Raw genomic sequence first — 22391 nt, forward strand, 5'->3', positions numbered from 1 at the left:
GAACACAGTCTTCTTTTCAATGAATGATATATGCATTCTTTATAACTACTTGCATACATCATTCTCTATTCTTTCAAGCAGACATACTTATTTGTATGAATTAAATATAATTAATCCTTATTAAAGCTATTAATGAGCAATGAATGCTTTTCTCTTTTTCTTTTGTTGCTTGATCAATATTAAGGACACAGGACACATCAGGTTTATTACTCACTGTCACTTTAAGACATCGAATCATGTCCAATGACATGCGGATACAATTGCACTGATGCACATGCGATACACTCACAACTGTTTAAGACATAACCGACATAATTTACGTGAATACTCTCCAAAACTGACATTTAGACATAATGTTGTGTGTATTTGTCCATTCAGACACGAAAGAGAGCTCAATTCCGTACTCGCGCGCTGTATAGGTGTCTATGTGAATGGCTGCATCGGGTCGGGTGTGTGCGCACAGAAAACCGTACCGAATAGAGCTCTTTTTTGCGTCGTCACTCTTATTCAGATCTACATGTCTGCTCTACTCATTCTCCCAGACGTTTACATGTTTTAACGTTTTATGAGACATGCAGCGCATGCCAACTCGTGTGTCGCTGGGTAGATCAGCACGTCACAGTACAAATGTGCGCATCTACCACAAATGCAGGACATCAGACTGGATCGCTTTCCAAATCGTCACTATCTAACATTTTCGTCTAGTTTTTATTCATTGACGAAAATGTCAATAGATTTTCGCCATAGTTTTTGTCATTCAAAACTAGTTTTTATTTAGTTATCGTCTCGGTTTCGTCTGTGAATAAATGCCGTTGACGAAAATAATGACGAAAATTATTCGTCAACGAAATTAACACTGGTGTCAGTAAATTGGCCAATGACATTTTTTTTCATCATGTGAGCCACACTGGTCAGAATGTTTAGATGTTTTTCAAACCATGCAGTCACTCATGGAAATATTTGTTATTTACAAAAAATACAAAAAGTTATGCTTTTTTTGTTGGCATTTATTGCTTTCTGTCTATACAATATCAGTTTTGTCTAGCTGAATGCTCTCGTGTCTCACACTGAGCTTTTTAGATACAGATTTCTACAGTAGGTCAAAATTTACTGGGAAAAGTCAATACTGTAGTACACACAAAAAATGAACACTCTATTATGTCTCCTCCAAACTTGATTGTTTGATTGGTAAGATTTTGATTCCTACTTCATTACAATGGCAGGCCATTTGCCAATTTAGTAGACGTCACAAACATTCAATGTCATAGATATTTATGGAGTATACATGCATGTCTGGCAGATTTTAATAATTGAATAGATCATTTTGCATGTGAAGGCTCACACGAGGAAAGAACATTTAGTTGGGGAGTTTGACAATTTCACTGAGAATCAACTCATCAGTTTTGATCAACAAACCATGTTCATTTAGTTATCGCTTAAATCAATAAGGAATTCAAATCTGATGTGAACATGAAAACTCTGACTGATCAGAGATCTGAACTCAAGAGAAAAAACTTGTGAATTGAGCCAAAGCGATTGAGAAAAACTATGATTTTGAAGAAGAATTTGCATTAGTGCTCACAGATGTTTGGGTCCTAACAACAACAAACAATGTTTATCTACATATATATTTTACTAGACATTTCAAAGTATGTTAAATGCTGTGTATGGACCAGTGATTTTTGACTTGTGATTGGTTGCATAGAGTAGTCTTAAAAGTTAGTCATCCCATTTTTTTCCAAGACTGATCCTAACTTTTTAAAGTCAGTTACATAAAAAGGTAGACTGTTCTAATTTGAATCAGAAAAGTAAAGTCTTAATTGCTGACACCTAAAGGAACTGGCCCTTGATGACACAACAGAGCTATTGAATGAGTTTTCACCTCTCTGTTCTCTCGCACTCATAGCCACCGATGCAGGTCAAAGGTCTGGACGGGCTTCTGCGCACCTCTCTGGATCTGGAGCTAGACTTGCAGGTGACCCGCACACGGCAAAGCCGACTGAACGAGGAACTGCATGTGCTGCGGGAGCTAAAGCAGCAGTTGGAGAGCGCCCGTCTGCAGGGCCAGCACGTCCTCCCCGCATGGGTACAGGAGGACGAGCGCTTTCGTCTGCTGCTCAAACGTGCAGAGAGACAGGTCAGTCCCAGTAGATTTCCAGAACCAACAAATCCACAAACGGCACGTCATCCGGTCCAGCTTCTGATTTTGATTCGCCATTCTCTCCTCAGACCCAGGAAGAGCAGCTACAGGAACAGAGGGTAGAGAAGATGATGCGAGCGGCGGCCAAGGATGTGCACAAGATCCGTGGACAGAGCCTCAAGGAGGTCCCTGGAGTCCAGTCCTTTAGGTGGGCATCTGTTGCTAATAGGGGTGTTTTGGTTCGTTATGCACGTGTACAGAACGAATACAGTGATGTTTTAACCCACTGCGTGTGCAGAACTTCTCTGTATGCATCCAAACCACTGTTTCTGAACTGATCCTAAACATTATCTTAGGTCATTGGGGGCTGCCTTGTTGTCTAACTGCCTACATAGGCAACTACCTTCTAAGTCAGCATGTTAAACTGAAATGAAAGCCCATAATAGACTGATCTGGAGCAACTCCATGTGACACTCAAATAGCCCTCTTCACCTGATCTTCAACTCGCAGTTGATTCCAATAGTCTGAAGTTGCTAATGAACGATTTTTACAGACTGTGATGAAGGGTTAGTTCATATGAAAATGCCCTCAAAAACCCTCATGTCGTTCCAAACCCGTAACACTTTCGTTCATCTTCGAAACACAAATTAGATCTGAGAGATTTCTGTCCCTCCATTGACAGTCCAACTACCATTTTGACGCTTCAAAATGTTCACAAAGAGATCGTAGTTTTCAAAGACGTTGAACCATTTTTCGATTATTTATGATTTACTTCACCAACTTCATTGCAATGCATTATGGAAATGCCTTCCATTTGAAGGGTATATGCAATGCTACCTTAAAATTTGCCAAAATTAGGTGTCTTGGAACACATTTGGAGCGCATCTTTAAAATGCTTTCATAGGCATTTGGAACGGAGCTAATGCCAAGTAATAACTCTTCTATTGTTTCATATCTGACACCATCCTGTTTCAAGCTCTGCTTATTGTCTGCTGTAACCTCTCTTAGAGAAAAGATGGCCTTCTTCACCAGAGCGAAGATAAACGTTCCTGACCTACCAGCCGACGACGTGTAGAAGATATTCTTCTCGACTGCTTTTGTTTCCATGGAGACAAAACTGACATCTGGCAGTATTATGAATAATGAAGAATGGTGTGACAGGAATATGTATGTTGGGTAGGAAAAATGTCATTTTAAAACACTGGGTTGTAACTCTCAAAACTGAAATTGTATAGATCCGTGTTTTTTTTTTGTTTTTTTTGTTTTTTTTTAATAGATAGATTTATTTTTAAAATTTCACCATGTTCTGTTACTAATAAGAGTATGTCAGTATCTGTTCTAGGTATTTGAGTGGTCTTTCAAACACAACAGTGCGTCTTTGAAACGAGTGTGAAACATGCTGCTCTGCTATTGGGCAGGACTGCTTACTGTAACTCTTGAAGATGTGAATACAGATACTTACGGTACTACTTCTGTTCATAGCACAAGGGTTCAGGACTCAAACTTTATGACAAAATGAATGGGCATAAATCCTGCTATTCCAGTCACGTCCCTTTAGAAACAAGCACATTTGTCCACATTTATGTTCGACAGTCTCAAGATTTTTGCAATTGTGTAAATGGTTACAGATGTTAGGAAGCATGAAACTAAAGCATGACGAGTTAACTAGACCGGTTACTAGACTAAATCGATTGCTAACAGCTCTGTGTTCGTTTTGTTAATTGCACATGCAAACAAAGACACGTTTAGTGCAAATGTTCGTAAAATGATGTAGAAACTGCACTTAGTTCCACAGACTCTCAGGTAGAATATCAGATAGTTCATGCACTTTAATAGAAAAAGGCATTGATATAGAGAATAAAGCAAATAAGCACATTGTGTGAACGCAAAGATCATACTATCCCATTGAAGTGAAACCCTGTTTCCCAGCTCTTGTTACATCTTTGGAAACTTTCAAGCGACTTTTTCGGTTTTATCAATTTCCCATGTTAGTTTCTACAGTTGCCTGTTGTAATAGTATATCATTTCTACTGGTTCGGACCTCTTCTAATCTAAAAATACCCCTCGCGTTTTTCAACACGTTAGCTGTGTGTGTGACTAATAAGCTTCAAAACTAAAGCGGTAGCATCATTTCATTTATGTCAAACCTTGATATATTTTTATTGATACACCAAATATATTTTTATTGACACACTATAAACAAAGGAGAAAAAAAAAAAAGGAATTCTATTTTGCATAAGATTTACATAACCATTAAAATTGAATCAAAACCATTAAAATTACTTGCAATCTAGTATTAATTTGTTGACAGTTAAGTGTATTTTCCTCCAAATTCTTATGACTATAATGTGAAGGAAAATAATGTAATTTATTATATATATATATATATATATATATATATATATATATATATATATATATACTTTTTTCTTTTTCTTTTCTTTACAGTACACTAGATTTGTGGAGAATTGCCATGAAAATTCAGTCAAAATCCAAAAATAAAATTATTTTTATTGCTACATACCAGTAAGGAGCCTTTAGTGTGTTGAATCTCACAAAAATGTTTCATATTTCACACCATAAATGATAGAAAAAAATAAGGAATTATATTTTGCATAAGATTTACCTAAAACCATTCAAATTCCTTGCAGTGTGAGATTAATTTGATGACAGATTCCCCCCAAATTCTTATGACTGTAATGTAAAAGAAAAGAATGAAATGTATTTTATTGTTATATAGGCCTATAATTATATTAAAAATAATATTTTATATAATATTATAAAATATAATTATTATTTTTTTTGCATTACAGTACATTAGATTTGGGGAGAATTGTCATGAAAATCCAATCAAAATCCAAAAATAAAATTACAAATTTCTGTAATCTCTTATTTTATTTATTTTTATTTATTATTATTATTATCTCCAAAAATATGACCTGGACAATTTCGTGAGATTCGCACGTTTATGAAGAAAACGATCGAAATCTGGAACCGTATCTTTACCGAGGTAAAGAAACTGGAACACATCTAGGGCACTGAAAGCTGTGAAGGCACACAGTTGATAATTCCCAGCTCTCCCTGTAAACACTTAATAATGTATCGCACGCCACTGCACAGTTTGTGTGTAACATTTACTCACACGGAGGGAGTCACTGGTGATTTGCGTTATGTAAATGAGCTATTTGCTCATCTAATATTGATTTTCACTAAACTCTTCATCTACAGTATCATGATAGTATGTGACTGTGAATGTTACTGCCATGTCATAAAAATCCCTTTTCAACGTAACGATAGCTTTGCATCACAGGCCAAGATGTTAGTCTGAATTAATGTAGCACTTTAAAAACAAAAAGCCCCAATTCTTGTGACCCCTTATTTGATACTGATTTACAGTATTTTTACATAATTTTGTCTCAATTTAACCAGTTATGGATGGCATTACCAGCCCAATTCCATTGATTTTGCTCACATTTAAAATGTTACGTGAAATCAATCTTACAGTTGTGCCCTCGACATTTTTGTCTTGCATTTCCCTCCTGGAACTCCTCATGTTTTTCCATGCAGATCTTCCTGTGCTTCATTATGCCTTTGTTTCTCAAGGAAACATTGAATGTACTGTCATTTGCTCAACCCCAGATCATCAACTAATAATGTCGTTTGAATTGTAGTAGCATTCATAACACGTATAGGCTTTGATATGCGGCAAAATGATACCACAATGTCCGAAACTAGTGTGGAATCTGTTACGGATGATCCAGAAGCCATCCTTCATCTGCAATGCTCATGCGCATGTGGCCTAGTCTCTTGCTCCACCCAGCGGCGTACAGACAGAACTGAACTTGTATTTACTTGTAGCACTCATTCTGAAACCGTAATTTCCTCTCCATTGTGATTTCACCTAAAATTGGTTTAGGAGATGGAGTTCCCATATTTATTTTGACACCAGACAAACCCAACTGAAGTGCTGGCCCAAAAGCTTTTAGCCACATTTCCAATTCAAGTAGAAGCGTCATATAGCTTTCACCTTAAAGCCATTGTACTCGGTTGTTTTGTCTTGTGCAGCTCGTTTTCTCGTAGATCCTGTAGTTAAACCTAGTTTATTAGAGCACAACCATTCCTTTGTCTGTGTTTCAGCTCTTTTAATGTTATTATTTTGACCCATTTAAGACAGTACACTGCCAAACGTATACATCCCAGCTCAGTTTAATACGCTGCTGCTGCGTGATGTATATTTCTCACATTGGCATTTTTAATCAAGGTACTTTTTTATCATTATTTTTACCAGAGTTTTTCAGATTTACAGTTTTTACCAATTTATGGTTATTTGAATGTGAGGGAAACAGTATATCCCCTTTAAATGTGTACTGTTTACCTGGAAACACTACAGCTGAGCTGATTCTGAGAGTAGTCGAACAAGAGAAATTGTCTTATGTTTTCACTGGTCGTACAGTATGCTTACCGTTCACAGTATGTGTTGGAGAGAGAATTGTCTTGATTGATTAGGTGCTCTTCGACTATCAAATCTGAGGTTCATAAGGACATAATATTTGGCTTTTTTATTTGGACACTTGGTCCAATCATGCCTAAATCATGTAATACTTGCTTAAAATAATCAAAACAAAAAAAAAACGCTGTCAGTATGCTGGTAGTCATGAATGATTCATTTGTTTATTGTACACAGTAGGACTTTTATTCTGAAAACTCCAGTGCATTTAATTTTTTTTTTTTTTTTTTTTCTTGTATTAATGATGAAAAAAAACCTGATCTGATCACAGCGATGGTTGGAGAAGTACAGCTTGTATTTATTGCACTTTTGTGATTTGGGTGTGCTGTCTTTCTTTTTCTTGTGAGACTTTTGAAAGCTGTGAATTTTATCATCGACACTGTACTGTCAACCAGAATTGTAAATATATCACCAGCACAAGAGTATGTTTTGTAGTTTCACAACAAATATAAAAAGTTCCTTTCTTCTAATCTTTATAATGTTTTGTGTGTGTTTGTGTTTTTACTCTCACATTCCTAAAAGATTTATCTGTATTGAGATCGAGGCCAATCAGTTTTCTTCTCATTCCAACTATTATGTGCAGTTACTAACAATAAAATATCAGAAAGAAGACTACATATGGGGCATTTTCAGCAAATGATTCAATTTATGCTATAAAAACACAGGACACAAATGACACTGATTCTCAAGAATGGTCTATATATATATATATATATATATAAGCATAATAGTTGGTCCAACTTGCTCATAGATGAATGACAAACACTCACACAACCTCTTGCATTATATCCAAGTTTAATTTAAAGGGACAGTTCACCCAAAAATGAAAAATCTGTCATAATTTACTCCAACCCAATTTCTTCTGTTGAACACAAAAGTAGCAGCCTGGGAAAACCCAGACAACTTCCGGCAAATTCAGATTTGCTCGAGAAGTGGTCTGGCAAAGAGCTCATTCAAGCCCATTTCCATGCCGTCGAAATCGCGGCACCAATCAGAAACGTTGAGGCGGGCTTACACAATGACGATCACTCTGATTGGTTTTAGGTCTATCCAATTGCGCCCAGAGGCATTTGAGCGACGTCGTTCAACTTTTAAATGCATTATTATATTCAAATTGCAAACACATGAGGACAGTCTCCATAAAAGACCCACTGGCAGATGAACGTGCTTCTACATTTCTCTCCGAAACGGTAGGAAATTAAATTAGATTTAATAGAGGATTTTAACTGTGACACGATGATTGACAGGGCAGTTTAAGTGACAGGATGCACGCGACAGATCCGTCCGATAAAGATGACGAAGTAGTATGTCCCAAAGCTTGCCTACTTTTTTGCTACACATTCAAAAGTAAATACCTTTTCTTCACAAAAAGAGTACATACTTTTATGGCGTAGTGTAACTTTGGGACGCAGCATATGGCTTTACACGATGACGATCGCTCTGATTGGTTTTAGGTCTATCCAACTGCGCCCAGAGGCATTTGAGCGACGTCTGTTGGTGACGCCCCTTTGGAAATGATTTGTCTATGGAGCTTTGCCAGACCATAACTCTGTTACTGCTGAGAATGGTCTGGTTTTAACCAGGCTACAAAAGAAGATATTAAAGAATGTTGGTAACCAGACAAATACCATGGAAGTCAATGCCATGAAATGTCTGGTTACCGTCATTCTTTAAAATATATTTTGTGGTCAACAGAAGAAAGAAACTCATACAGGCTTGAAACAACTTGAGCGCGAGTAATTGATCGAATTTTCGTTTTTGGGTGAACTGTCGCTTTAAAACATTTTAACTATGTAAATGTAAAGAATACAATATATTACTATTATTATGTAAAAAAAAAAAAAAAATCAAAACTTTATATCTATCGTGCGTCTGTGTATTTAGGATATACAAAATATTTAATATAAATAATTTTGTGACTGTTTTTTTTTCTACTGCCAACGACTGAAAGGCTATAGTTTTGGCGGGTATTTTCCCACAATCCCGCTGGACCGGAAGCAGCGCGCTGTGTGTTTAGAGTCGCTGCTACTGCTAGCTGCACAGCGGCTTCTACATCTACGGAAGAACACCTAACAACCTGCCAGGTAAATAGTCGTCTGAAACGTTGTGTTACTCCGTATGGTATTTGTTTAGTAGCGTCTCATACTCTGGCTGGAATGGAGATGTTGTTTGTCAGCGTGTTTGGCGGCAGCAGACTAACAGAAGCTAGCGTTTTAAGCTAATATCAAACCCTTGCACCAAAATCATGGTTATTTTTTTTTTTACTTCTTTAATGAACAAATAAGATGTATAATCAAATTATTTAATAAAAAAATTGCTATTACATACTAGCCCTGTGAATGGTTAGAGTTAAGTTATCTAGATTAGACTTAAAACGTTAATGTTAGTGAACATTTAATTAATATATTGTTATATGGTTATTTTAGTATTTCCACGCCTATGACGAGCCTTACATTTTGAATAAATGATAACCGAGTTTGCTAGTAGTTTGTTTGGGTCTGGAAACGTTGTGCATGAGATTAATATTCACTAATACATTTCATTTAATATTCACCTAACTTACTTCAGTCTTATGTCAACTTTGAAAGTCAATTAACTATACATTCCCTGATAAGATTCAAATTGAAGATTCTAGTTGCTAGTCATTTGATTGAGTTAACAAACACTTATTAATATTCATCAGTCTTTCATTAATATTCATGTACTTTTTTAAATATTTCCTTGCTCATGAGTGATGAATCATCATAATTAATGCCATGATAACTCAATTGCTCTTCCTGGCAGAGTTTCTTTTGCGTGTGAGAGCTTCAGGATCGCTGGGATACTCGATCAGTTCCTCGGCCTTCATCATCATCATCATCATGCCAGCCGCACTTGCAGATACCAGTCAAATTATCTGTGAGGTCTGGGCCAGCAATGTGGAGGAGGAGATGAGGAAGATCCGACAGATCATTCAAAACTACAACTACATCGCCATGGTGTGTGTGTGTGTGTGTGTGTGTGTGCGCGCGCGCGCCTGTGTGCCTGTGTTGCTATTCTACTAATGATGTGGGAAAATGTCCTATAATAACTTTAAAATGATAATTGAGACAACGTTACCGGTCAAATAGCACATTTTTGTTAATATTATACACTACTATTTAACAGCTTGGAGTTGGTAAGATTCTTGGTTTCTTCTGCTCACCAATGTTACATTTATGTATCAATCAAAAATATAAAAAACAGTAATATTGTAAGATATTATTACAATTTAAAATAACTATTTAAATGTGATTTATTCCTGTGATGCAAAGCTGAGTTTTCAGCATCATTGCTCCAGTCTTCAGTCACACGATCCTTCAGAAATCATTCTAATATGATGATTTGATGCTCAATTATTATTACTGGTGCTCAATTATTAATAATAGTTCTTATTTTCAGATTTGAAAACCGTTTGTTGCTTAATATTTTTGTGGAAACCATGATAAAAAAAATATTTTTTCAGGATTCTTTGATGAAAAAAAGTTCAAAAGAACAGCATGTATTTGCAATAGAAATCTTTTGTAATATTATAAATGCTTTGATTTAAAACGTTTGATTAATTTAATGCATCCTAGATAAAATATATAGCAGCAAAAACGGAAATGTTTCTTGAGCATCACATCAGCATATTAGAATGATTTCTGAAGGATCATGTGACACTGAAGACTGGAGTAATGATGCTGGAAATTCAGCTTTACCATATTTGTGCTTTGGATCCTCAGGACACAGAGTTCCCTGGTGTTGTGGTTCGTCCCATTGGAGAGTTTCGCAGTACGGTTGACTATCAGTACCAGCTCCTGAGGTGCAACGTGGACCTTTTAAAAATCATCCAGCTGGGTTTGACGTTTATGAATGAAGAGGGAGACTACCCGCCTGGAACCACAACGTGGCAGTTCAACTTCAAGTTCAATCTGACGTAGGTGTCCAGCATTACTTGCTTAACCCTTCTCATCTCTTATGTTGATATTTGTGTCAGAGGCCTTGTTTACACCTGGTATTAAGATGCATTTTGGTCGATCAGATCACAAGTGGACGATGCTAAATACTGGTCTAAAACTTTGAGCTTGTCCACTTTCGGACACTTCCAGAGGGAGTCGAAAACAAATTCGACTGGATTGCTTTCGTAGTGTAAACGCTCATGTCGTCGAATGTGTTCACACAGCCTCAAAAGACCTCCTCTCTGCATGTTGACCTAATGCGTAAACATAATGGGAAGCGCTCTAGCCAGATGGGATTTAAACTTTGTCGGATGGAGACCCAACCTTGGTTTGAAGACGAAAAACATACCAAGCTCAATGTTCTCTCACCACTCCTGATTTCTAACACACACTCAGTGTTCGGCTGGTCTTGCGGCTGTCAGAACAGAAATGAAAGCTGCTGCTCTCCGTATGTTTGTGTTCACATATAAATTGCGCAAGCTTATTTGATCAAAAGATCTGAAAAAACACAAATTTCCCACTCATAAACCCTCCCCTTGAAGAAATCAGGACAGAAACGGTTGAAAGTGGACAAGAGACAGATTAAAACACCAGGTGTGAACAGGAACGTGTCTCCCTCGTCTGGTTGTGATAAGAACGACCAAAACACATCTTAATACCAGGTGTAAACAAGGCCAGAGTGTTTTACAGATTTAGCCTGAGCCAGTAATGTTTGGTCCTGTGTTTTGCAGAGAGGACATGTACTCCCAGGACTCCATAGATCTCCTCCAGAACTCTGGGCTGCAGTTTAAGAAGCACGAGGAGGAGGGCATCGACACACTCTACTTCGCAGAGCTCCTGATGACGTCAGGCCTGGTGCTGTGTGAAAATGTCAAGTGGCTCTCCTTTCACAGGTAATAGAGAAATCCATCAATCTCTGCCGGACTCCAATCTATCGATTTATTAAACATATAATGACAATTACAGGTGAAACTCGAAAAATTTGAATATCGTGCAAAAGTTCATGTATTTCAGTAATTCAAATTAAAAGGTGAAACTAATATATTTAGTAATAGTATATATTATATAAACGATATAGTATATAAACTATATACACATATGCATGATTTATACTTTTCAGAGGGCTGACATTTCTGTATTTAAAATCTTTTTTTTTTAAATTGATTTCATGTAATATTCACATTTTCTGAGATTTTGAATTTGGCGTTTTCATAAGCTGTAAGCCATAATCATCAAAATTATAACTTTTGCACGATATTCAAATTTTTTGAGTTTCACCTGTATTATTTCTTAACAAAAATGCTTCACTGCTTTTTTGGGTCAAATTTGAGGTGCAAAAAAGTCCATTGTCAACATTGTAGCTATCGTGCTACAGCACACATTCTCTCAGTTGCAGTTCTGGCGCCGCCGTCCCAACGTACTGTCCAACATTCACATCACATGTTTAGCAACACACGTGACATTGACGTTCTTTGCCATCACAAAAGTTAAAGGGGTAATGAACTGCATTTCTTTTTTTTTCTTTTTTTATAATGTTCTCTGGGGTCCGCTCAGGGCTGCAACAACTAATTGATAAAATTGATTGTTATAGGTAATGAAAATAATCGTCAACGAATTTGATTATCGATTAGTCGCGTCAAACAGAATAAATTCTAATTTTTTTTTTTGTTAGAAATTAAGTGTAGGTTTAAAATTCTGCATGTAACACAAGTAATCATATTTATGAGAGCAGTAACAGCAAAGGCACCTTTTTTCAAATAGCACATTAATGTAATATAACTGTTCAGACGAGTGAATGTGTGTGTTCTTCATGCCTCATAGAAGTTAACATTTTGTTTTTGTTTAGTGTCATTTTTCATTTAGTCGCTTTAATATCTGATTGTAAATAGTAAGCAATGTTGTTTTTAGGTTTGGAATGCAATGTTTATATTTTAACCTTTTTTGCTTATAATGTCAGCATAGCTTATATAGGCACATTTTCACCACTGGCATTTTTGTTTGGAGGACAGCATTGTGCAGGATGTGGAATAATATTGTTTAAAATAATGGATTAAAATAAATTTTAATGTATAATAATCTTTGTTTTCATCCGATTAATCGGGAAAATAATCGACAGATTAGCCGATTATCAAAATAATCGTTAGTTGCAGCCCTACTCCACTTATGTTATCAAGATTTTTATGTCAAAAAACATCCTAATTTAGAATAAGCTATTTTCTATCCTGATTTTGAGACATTCAAGACTTGGAAGTAAACGCCCACTGCTATGATTGGGTAACAGTTTTGCATATTAGAAATAATTTTCTCAGTACAATTACACGTGTTTGATGTTGAAAAAGCTCTTGTTACATAGTTGAAACATTTGCTAATAGTGTGTAACATTTATGCATTTTACATAAATTTTATTTGCCACAACCAAGACTTATAAAGCTTAAGTACTGAGTTACCACAGTTATAATTGAAAAATGACTTGCGGTGATTTGTGTAATTATGAATGAATGTGCCATTGTTTGTAATACTGTCGTTCTTGAAGGCTATTCATAGTTCATCCTATTCAATAAAGTGAAAAACATATAGCCTACATTGTCATTTAAAAGTGTTTTAGTGTTTTAAATAAAATGAAACTTGTCTTACTGATGACAAAACAGAAGATGTCGCTCACTGAAGCTTGTATTCAGGATTTCAGTGAATGGTTTAGAGAATGCTGCTTTTGTTATGGTTTTGATCTAAGTGCTTTCTTCCGATAATCCAACGCATTAACCCCATAAATGCTGAAGCAAAAATAAACGTTTGAGGGAATTTCCCGTATATAAGCGCGAGACCTGCGGGAATTATTAAAATTATTAATAATTAAAATTGAGTCGTTTTTTGAGCAATAAAAGCTGTTTTTGTACTAACCGAGGAAGTTTTGAGTTCTAAAACTTACAGGACATTGTTTTAGCACAATGACCTCTTATGTGTCAAGAGTTAAACTGTTTCTTCGCACGTTGTTCTGACATAAGCTGAACAGCCGTAGCACGTGCACACTAAAAGCCTGTGACGGGAGCGCGAGTTGTGTTGTCTTATTGCGCTTAAACTGTCAAATACACACAAGGTTTTCATAAACAGTTGTTTATGTCTTCAGTGAATGTAAATGGGCTGGATGCGTATCAGTTTATTAGATCTGTGCATTTGGTCTTAAAGTGACCAACACCAATGACAGATGGCAGCAGGTTAGATTGCGTTCAAAGGACGAAAGATGAATGAATGAATAATTCATAATATTTATGTAAAAACTTTAAGGTAAATTATTTAAAAATATTTTTGAAAATATTAAGATGAGCACACTTGTAGTAGGAGAGTCAGTGAGATCAGAAGACTGACGAAAAATAATACGAACCATGTCAATATTGCATTACTGAGAGAAAAAAACAGTCACATCGGTGTACAAGTGACACTTTTTTTTATTACATACAGAAATAATGTAATAAACCAGTAAATAAAACAAACATGTATTTTACTTTCCCTCACACCAAAACAAATCCTTGAAATTTAATGGTATTCAGAACAGAAATACAAGTGCAAAACAAATTAGAGTGATATTCATCATAAACTTGTATTCAGGGTTCCCACGGGTCCTTGAAATCCTTGAAAGTTTGTGAATCTGAAAACAAAAATTCAAGGCCCTGGAAAGTTTTTGAAAATAAACATACATACATACAGGTCCTTGAAAGTGCTTGAATTTATTTTGTGCAAGAAGTTTTCTGGAAAAAATTCCATATTATTCCCTCCGGTCCGCTAATGTGTTATTTCACCAATACTTTGTGGCCTATGCATACTAGCTTGCTTGATTTACATTAGTTACGCTCATTTACGCGTTACGTTTAGTGTTTTCCGCGTGAGGTACTTTGTGTTGTACGTTGCCATGACAATCAAGAGCACAAAACTACTATAATGGTACCTCAACAACAGCAAACGTGTCCCCACATTAAGTCCTTGAATTTGAGGGTATTGGACCTGGAAAGTCCTTGAAAGGTCCTTGAATTTGAAGTTAACCAAGTTGTGGGAACCCTGTGTATTAAAAACACCAAGTCTAAATTAATTAATTTAAACCAAAACTACCGGCGTGTTGAAAATGTGCTGTAAAATAAACTGCTCATTCAGCAAATTTGCACACTTGACATTAATTGCATTGTACAAATTGCTTTGGAATACGTCACAGCGCGTTTCAGATGATTAAAAAAACATGACTTGTTGAATGGCACATCTAGGGACAGATTTACTAACAGCTTTCCAGCGCAAACCCTCTTTTGGCGTTAAACTACTGTCCGGATACTAAAGACACATAAAGGGTTATTTTTGCAGCTGACCATATTGCATATGCGTTTATAGGAGTTTCCCTTTCAGACGCAACATTTATGGGAGGAGAGTATTTAAATGAATCACGCAAGGTGATTTACGATAGTCAATTTACTGGTATTTTCGCCATTATTTAAGCATGTCTTAAACCAGACGCTAATTTGCGCTGCTCTTGTTAGATTGCGTCGCTCATTATGGAAACGATCCGGCTGCGTCTGTGTTCTTTAATTTGCTCATCAGCAGATCAGTAGACATCTGTGCTTTTTGGGGAATTCGTTCTCACGCTAATTTGCCCTGTTTGGTAAATCTGGTCCCTAGTGACATCTAAAGGTTTTTTATGTTCTCTCTGTCCTCATTAGTGGCTATGATTTCGGATACCTGGTGAAGCTCCTCACAGACACCCGGCTGCCAGAAGAGGAACACGAGTTCTTTCAGATCTTAAACCTTTTCTTCCCGGCCATTTACGACGTCAAATATCTTATGAAGAGCTGCAAAAACCTTAAGGTATGTCAAGCGCTGTAACCCGTGTTGCGATTGTCATTGGTAAAGATGATCAGTGAGTTTTGCTCCGTTTAGGGTGGACTTCAGGAGGTTGCGGACCAGCTGGAGCTAAAAAGGATCGGCAGGCAGCATCAGGCCGGCTCAGACTCGCTGCTCACTGGAATGGCTTTCTTCCGCATGAAAGAGGTTCATATTTTCTAAACGAGACCATAGAGGATGCTGGGAATCTTAGCCGATCATTAATTCTGCTGTGGTGTTTTATTTCCTCAGCTGTTTTTTGAAGACAACATCGACGATGCCAAGTACTGTGGGCGACTCTATGGCCTGGGATCCGGTTCCACTCAAAGTCAGAACGGAATCTCCAATTCCTCGCAGGAGGAAGCCAACAACAAGCACTGACTAAACTCAAGTGGATGACGCACTTGTTTTAATCCCAGCATTGTTCTTTACAAAGATGATTTCAAATGATTCATGCATTCTAAAGGGACTTTGGGAAATGCAAACAAGCTAATCTCCGATTCTGTTCTGCTCTGTAGTCCATCACACCACGACGTTCCAGGACTCTAGATGTGCTCCTGTTCTTCCCATCGGCTGCTTTTTTGAAAATTTTATCTTTTGTTTTACAGTATTAAAAACACCATCGTTTTAAGCATGGGACCAGCGCTTGTGTATCTTACTGCTTACGAGACTCCAGGCATTTTAATATGCTCAGTCCTTTTTAGAAATGTTTTGATATTTTCTGGAAAGGCTCGAGATTTAATCATCACTGAGATAAGAGGAAATGCCTTCTCAACGTTGGAACACGTGACTTTGGGGTTGTGTTTTTAAAATAAGCCAGCATGTATGTATATTAAAATCAAAACTTTCAAAAGAAATTGCTATCTTTAAGCATTTTTCTTGTAATAAATACATTTTAGATTGAGGTTTGGGGCAATCTTTGAGAACACGAGTCCACTGGTCCTATGTAACCGTTTTAAATTTGTTCGTCACACGATCTCGACTGTTTGTGGTACGTGTTTTTATTGTATCTGTTGTTCGAGGCAGTTGTGTATTAAAATGTTTTCTATCGCCACAGTGGTGTCATGTCCAATTACAAGGCATGTGTACTGAAAACTGACCCTTTGTTTACAGCCTTGTAAAGGAATAATTAACCCAAAATTTTAAATTAAGATTTCTTTCTTCAGCTGAAGAGAAATTAAGATTTTAGAGGAAAACATTGGAGGATTTTTTGTCCATTTAACGCCGGTGAATGGTGCCCAACGTAGACCGTTTTTGACAGTCCAAAATCCTTATTTCGGCAGCTTCAAAGGGGTCTTCACTACCCCAGCTGACAAATAAGGGTGTTCTCTAGCAAAACGATCAGTCATTTTAAAAAAAAATATGTATTCTACAAACGCTCACCTTTGGTCCAGCTCTGCGAAGCACGTTTACGATCATCAATTAGCACAGCATTATTCATATACTTTATTATAAATAAATAAATTACTAGTTAATTTTTTTTTGAAAATGACTGATGGTTGCGTTAAAGACCTTTATTCGTCGGGTGGAGCCCTTTGAAGCCGTATAAATATTAAATTGTGGACCGTCAAAAATTGTCTGTTCGGCACCATTCACTTACATTACATGAAAACATTAATTTCGAAACCTTAATTTCTCTTCGGGTGAGAAAAGAAAGTCACATGCATGGTCTTGAGGTAAGTAAATAACCAGATCATTTTTGGGTGAAACATTCCTTTAAAGTTGGAAGGCTTATTTTTGGTGGGTGTTTTCCCACAATCCCACAGGACCGTAAGCAGGTTCGCTAGTTCGTTAGTAGGATTGGGAATAGAAAATCAATTCCAAATCTTGATATTCAAGCGCCAAAGAGTTCTGCATGCGAGCTGTTTTCTGTGCTGCGCCTCATATAGTGCTGCGCCTCATATAGTGCACAGACAAATACAATTATGTCAAAATATCCTCGTAAATAGTTTTGTAAATGTAAACATTTGAGAAAGAAAAACAGTATAGGCCTATTGTATCCGTACATTGACAGCTATACCTGCTGCCAGCATTAATGTTAACCTAAGAAAATCACTCACTGAACTTGACAGAATAACTTTTGTAACTTTAATTAGCCTAATCTGTGTTTTATTTGCCTTAAATGGCAACTTGTGTCTCTGTAATGCGACTATATTTAAATGCTTTGGAGATGTGTTCCCTATCAAACATCATTTATCCTTTTGTAAATTTGCCTAAAATGTATATTATTTCTTTATTCCTATGTTAACGTTGCTATCAGGTAGACAATATAATCAGATATTGTGATATTCTTAAGGCGATTATTGATAAAATAGCCCTACATGCTTTTTTTTTTATGATTCATCCATGCATGTTTTTTTTTTTTTTTGAGCATCAGACTTCTCTATGATGATGTATCATGTTTGCTAAACTTCAATCACTTAGTCTAATTAAACCCCGCCCCTTTCTTACAAGCTCGCATTCAGATCTGCCTCCAGCCAATCAACAACTGAAGGATAAAACCAAGTCCCAAACTACTATTTTTTCCTTTTTCGTTTGTTGCTACTTGTTTCGTTATGATTTAACATTTACACTTTTTAAACTTGACTTAATATTGATTAAAATATATATCTTTTTTATATAAATCAATGCATCACAAAAGTGTCAAAAGAATTTTAAAATAAAAAAGCATGTCATGTGACAACTGACATCAAAGATCTGTGAACATGCAAATGTTTTAAATTATTGAAATATTAATTTAAAATATTAGGGGGTGCTTCAAATAAACATTTTAAGTCAACGGGGGTCGTTTGGTCAAATAGAATCGATTGCTTCAATAAAAAAAGTAAACTGGGAGAATTTGTTTTATTACAGACATAAGTCAAGTGAATTTTACATATCAAACAACTAATTGCATTTTACATATCAAACAAAAGTAACTGCATAGTGCTATTTGGACAGTGTCAGTCTCTGCCAGGCTTTACAGAGCGATTCTGTAGTTCCGTATTTGCGCAACAAAGTCGTGGCTTCGGCACAGATGTGCTGTGGAAACAGAGTAAACTGTTTTTCCATGTGCAGAAAGACGATGCAACATTCCATGACATCCGGAAATGGGTATTTCTAAAATAAGAGAGAAAAAAGAAAAAAATCGATCACGAAATGAAATCAATTTGCTCAGAATACAAGGCTGCTCTTGAATGGCTGTCAATAGAGAAAGATCCTTTTTGCCCCCATAATTTAAGCTAAACAGCCAAACTCTGAACAATAGGAAACTTAGCCTCAATCATATTTGAGACACAAATTTCTAAGGCCTCCAAATTGTCAAAATGTTTAAAACATTTCTGAAAAAAACTTGTACGCAATTTACTACATACCTTCTATCATCTGATTCATAGTTTATAATTCAAGTAGAAGGTCTTTTAGTATTTTGTTGTGAAATCCTTACCGATTTTTATAAAGTAAAAGTAAGAATATTGTTTTATATTGTTAGTAATATTTCAAGATGAACAGTTACACTGCAGCAACTTAGGTTTACTTGATTATTCATCATATGTGAGTATCATATATAATACATAAGGCATTTGAGGAATGTTTATTTTTGTGCATCAGATTTACATTTCAAGCTATCAGAATTTCATCTTTCTTACTTTTTGGACATACAGTAGTCAACATTTGAAGTGGATCAAAAAAAGTCCATCAAAGTTGTCCTAAGACAAGACCAGGTATTCAAAATTATTTGAATAATTTGATTTGACTACTGTATATCAGCAACTGCTCCAAATTGCATATTTTTGCTCCGTTTAATAAATTTGAGGTGTTGTTTTTCTACTCGTATGATCTCCATTTTCTCCTATATCATACTTAATGAGCCATAAAAGCCTGCTGTATCAAATTTGATACTCAACAAAAAACACATATGCAAACTTTTTCTGACTATCATTTTATATGTCAGGCATTACGGGGTTAAAGGGACAGTTCACCCAAAAATAAAAGTTCTGTCATCATTTACTCTAAATCAAGTCGTTCCAAACCTGTATGATTTTCTTTCTTCTGTTGAACACAAAGGAATGTCAGTTACCAGACAGTTCATGCTCCCCATTGACTTCCATAGCATTTTTCCCATACTATGGAAGTCAATGGGGTCCATCAACTGTCTGGTTACCTATATTCTTCAAAATATCTTCTTTTGTGTTCAGCAGAAGAAAGAAACTCATACAGGTTTAGAACGACTTGATTTTGAGTAAATGATGATAGAACTTTCATTTTTTGGGTGAACTGTCCCTTTAAGAAAACTGAGTAACTTACTCTGAGCTGCTCAGGAATGGCAGTGAGCACTTTATGGTGTTCAGCAACCTGGGCAGTCAGTGTAGAGAGCGATTCACTGCTAAAGAGAGACAAAAAAAGAGCTGTTAGACGTTTCTTTGAAGCACCTGAATCAAAGATACAGCATCAGAAATACCTGTTTCCACTAGCGTGTTCCTCTGAAGTTTCAGATTGAGAAGTCTCTTTACACTGGCTGTGCTGCTGAATCAGGCTCGTCACTCTCTTCTGAATCTCTGCTATGGCTCTCTGGGTGGCCTGAAGATTGGCATGAGGTTCAGAGAGAAGAACGTTCCAGAAGCCCTCAGAGAAAGCGCCTTCAGATTGAGCTTCTCCGTTACAGTCTGCTTCATCTTCGTTGTGGTTGTTCTCCGTTAAACGGTGACCGTTGCTGATGGTGTTATTGGTCAAAGCTGAAGTCTCATCACTGCAGTTCCACCATTTCTGATACATGAGCTGATAACAGACAAAAGCCTCCACGCTTTGACAAATCATCAAGCTCCTCTCATCACTTGGGTTTAGTTTCTGTTTGTAAAGTGCCACCGACTCCAAACCTGCAACAAAAAGGACATGAAAGATTTGAATTAGGGATGTACCAAAATTTCGGCCACCGTAGGACTATACATTATTTGGATAATTGGTTAAAAAATAAACCTGTTAAATCTGATACTGTTGTATAGAACTTAATTAAGAATAATATACTGATATTCAATATTAATATATTTTCTGTTCAATTTAGGTTACTTTCAATAGAAGTGTAAGGTTAGGGATAGGGAAGTGTAGTCATGATAGGGAAAAAAAAAACGATCACGAATTCCGGTTCATGCCGACTTAAAAGTTCACTTGGATTGATTATATTTTGGTGTTCAGTGTACATGTGGGTCGTGTACCTCACCTTGTGGTAAAAGCAGCTGGCACATCTCCGCCATCAGCGTGAAGTGTCCCGCCTCTGAGCCTCGACTCAGAGCTTGCAGTAGCTCCTCTAGAGTAGACGGCCAATCGCACAACAGCTGACTCAAAGCACACAGTGTCACGTCCAATGAAATGTGAGATAAGAGCTGAGGAATAACAAAATGAGCGGAAGATTTGTAAATTTGACGATGACAGCAAACAAACTTCTCATAAAAGAGCACGCGTGCACACACACTCATGCGCACGCTCAAGCTCACATACTGTAAATGTTAAAATAGTGGGTGCAGTTTTTTATTACTCGCTTTTGTGTTTCGCCTCCCTCCACAATTTTACACTAGTGCGAGAAGCGCGTATGTGATGAATGATGTCAGAGAAATGTCAATAGACTATATTGGATTATGGTCTATTACTGCATCGTGATTCAAAGATTAAGCAGTGCTTATATAGAGCCATAGATCCCAGCAGTGTTTATATAGATCCATAAATCCCAGCAGTGCTTATATAGAGCCATAAATCACAGCCGTGCTTATATAGAGCCATAAATCCCAGCAGTGCTTATATAGAGCCATAAATCCCAGCAGTGCTTATATAGATCCACAAATCCCAGCAGTGCTTATATAAAGCCATAAATCACAGCAGTGCTTATATAGAGCCATAAATAACAGCCATGCTTATATAGAGCCATAAATCACAGCAGTGCTTATATAGAGCCATAAATCACAGCCGTGCTTATATAGAGCCATAAATCACAGCCGTGCTTATATAGAGCCATAAATCACAGCCGTGCTTATATAGAGCCATAAATCACAGCAGTGCTTATATAGAGCCATAAATCCCAGCAGTGCTTAGATCCACAAATCCCAGCAGTGCTTATATAAAGCCATAAATCACAGCAGTGCTTATATAAAGCCATAAATAACAGCAGTGCTTATATAGAGCCATAAATAACAGCCATGCTTATATAGAGCCATAAATCACAGCAGTGCTTTTATAGAGCCATAAATAACAGCCATGCTTATATAGAGCCATAAATCACAGCATTGCTTATATAGAGCCATAAATCACAGCATTGCTTATATAGAGCCATAAATCACAGCATTGCTTATATAAAGCCATAAATCACAGCAGTGCTTATATAGAGCCATACATCCCAGCAGTGCTTATATAGAGCCATAAATCACAGCAGTGCTTATATAGAGCCATAAATAACAGCCATGCTTATATAGAGCCATAAATAACAGCCATGCTTATATAGAGCCATAAATCACAGCAGTGCTTATATAGAGCCATAAATCACAGCATTGCTTATATAAAGCCATAAATCACAGCAGTGCTTATATAGAGCCATACATCCCAGCAGTGCTTATATAGAGCCATAAATCACAGCAGTGCTTATATAGAGCCATAAATCACAGCAGTGCTTATATAGAGCCATAAATCACAGTGCTTATATAGAGCCATAAATCACAGCAGTGCTTATATAGAGCCATAAATCACAGTGCTTATATAAAGCCATAAATCACAGCAGTGCTTGTATAACAGCAGTGCTTATATAGAGCCATAAATCACAGCAGTGCTTATATAAAGCCATAAATCACAGCAGTGCTTATATAGAGCCATAAATAACAGCAGTGCTTATATAGAGCCATAAATAACAGCAGTGCTTATATAGAGCCATAAATAACAGCAGTGCTTATATAGAGCCATAAATCACAGT

The 22391-nt window shown here is 36.6% G+C and overlaps 3 protein-coding genes across 4 annotated transcripts in view; 2 read left to right on the forward strand and 1 right to left on the reverse strand.

Annotated features, from left to right (window-relative positions):
* Positions 1-4348, forward strand: part of wwc1 (WW and C2 domain containing 1) — a 44918-nt gene extending 40570 nt beyond the window's left edge. The window contains exons 20-22 of the mRNA XM_084136907.1: positions 1907-2137; positions 2230-2348; positions 3149-4348. Of these exons, the coding sequence (XP_083993033.1) occupies positions 1907-2137; positions 2230-2348; positions 3149-3215 (417 nt within the window). The 3' untranslated portion in view covers positions 3216-4348. The remainder of the gene's footprint in view (positions 1-1906; positions 2138-2229; positions 2349-3148) is intronic.
* Positions 4349-8629: 4281 nt separating this feature from the next.
* Positions 8630-16517, forward strand: cnot8 (CCR4-NOT transcription complex, subunit 8). The gene is made up of 7 exons (XM_084136279.1): positions 8630-8731; positions 9432-9625; positions 10391-10584; positions 11338-11499; positions 15304-15448; positions 15521-15631; positions 15716-16517. The coding sequence occupies exons 2-7, from the start codon at positions 9509-9511 to the stop codon at positions 15842-15844; spliced, it is 858 nt and encodes a 285-aa protein (XP_083992405.1). The 5' UTR covers positions 8630-8731; positions 9432-9508; the 3' UTR covers positions 15845-16517.
* Positions 16518-17831: 1314 nt separating this feature from the next.
* gemin5 (gem (nuclear organelle) associated protein 5) overlaps positions 17832-22391 on the reverse strand; it is a 28005-nt gene continuing 23445 nt past the window's right edge. The window contains exons 25-28 of one of the 2 annotated variants that reach the window (XM_084136276.1): positions 20658-20820; positions 19902-20316; positions 19748-19826; positions 17832-18562 (exon numbers count right to left, since the gene is read on the reverse strand). In XM_084136276.1, the coding sequence (XP_083992402.1) occupies positions 18392-18562; positions 19748-19826; positions 19902-20316; positions 20658-20820 (828 nt within the window). In that variant the 3' untranslated portion in view covers positions 17832-18391. The remainder of the gene's footprint in view (positions 18563-19747; positions 19827-19901; positions 20317-20657; positions 20821-22391) is intronic. The other variant, XM_084136277.1, reaches the window with a different exon arrangement.

Source organism: Abramis brama, assembly GCF_963993115.1.
Source record: "Abramis brama genome assembly, chromosome: 15".
NCBI lineage: Eukaryota > Metazoa > Chordata > Actinopteri > Cypriniformes > Leuciscidae > Abramis > Abramis brama.

Excerpts from the sequence above, each read along its gene's own strand:
- cnot8 (XM_084136279.1), top strand. The coding sequence starts at position 9,509 with ATGCCAGCCGCACTTGCAGATACCAGTCAAATTATCTGTGAGGTCTGG. Across the intron at positions 11,500-15,303 it reads AAGTGGCTCTCCTTTCACAG|TGGCTATGATTTCGGATACC; the intron begins GTAATAGAGAAA and ends TGTCCTCATTAG. Across the intron at positions 15,632-15,715 it reads CTTTCTTCCGCATGAAAGAG|CTGTTTTTTGAAGACAACAT; the intron begins GTTCATATTTTC and ends TTATTTCCTCAG.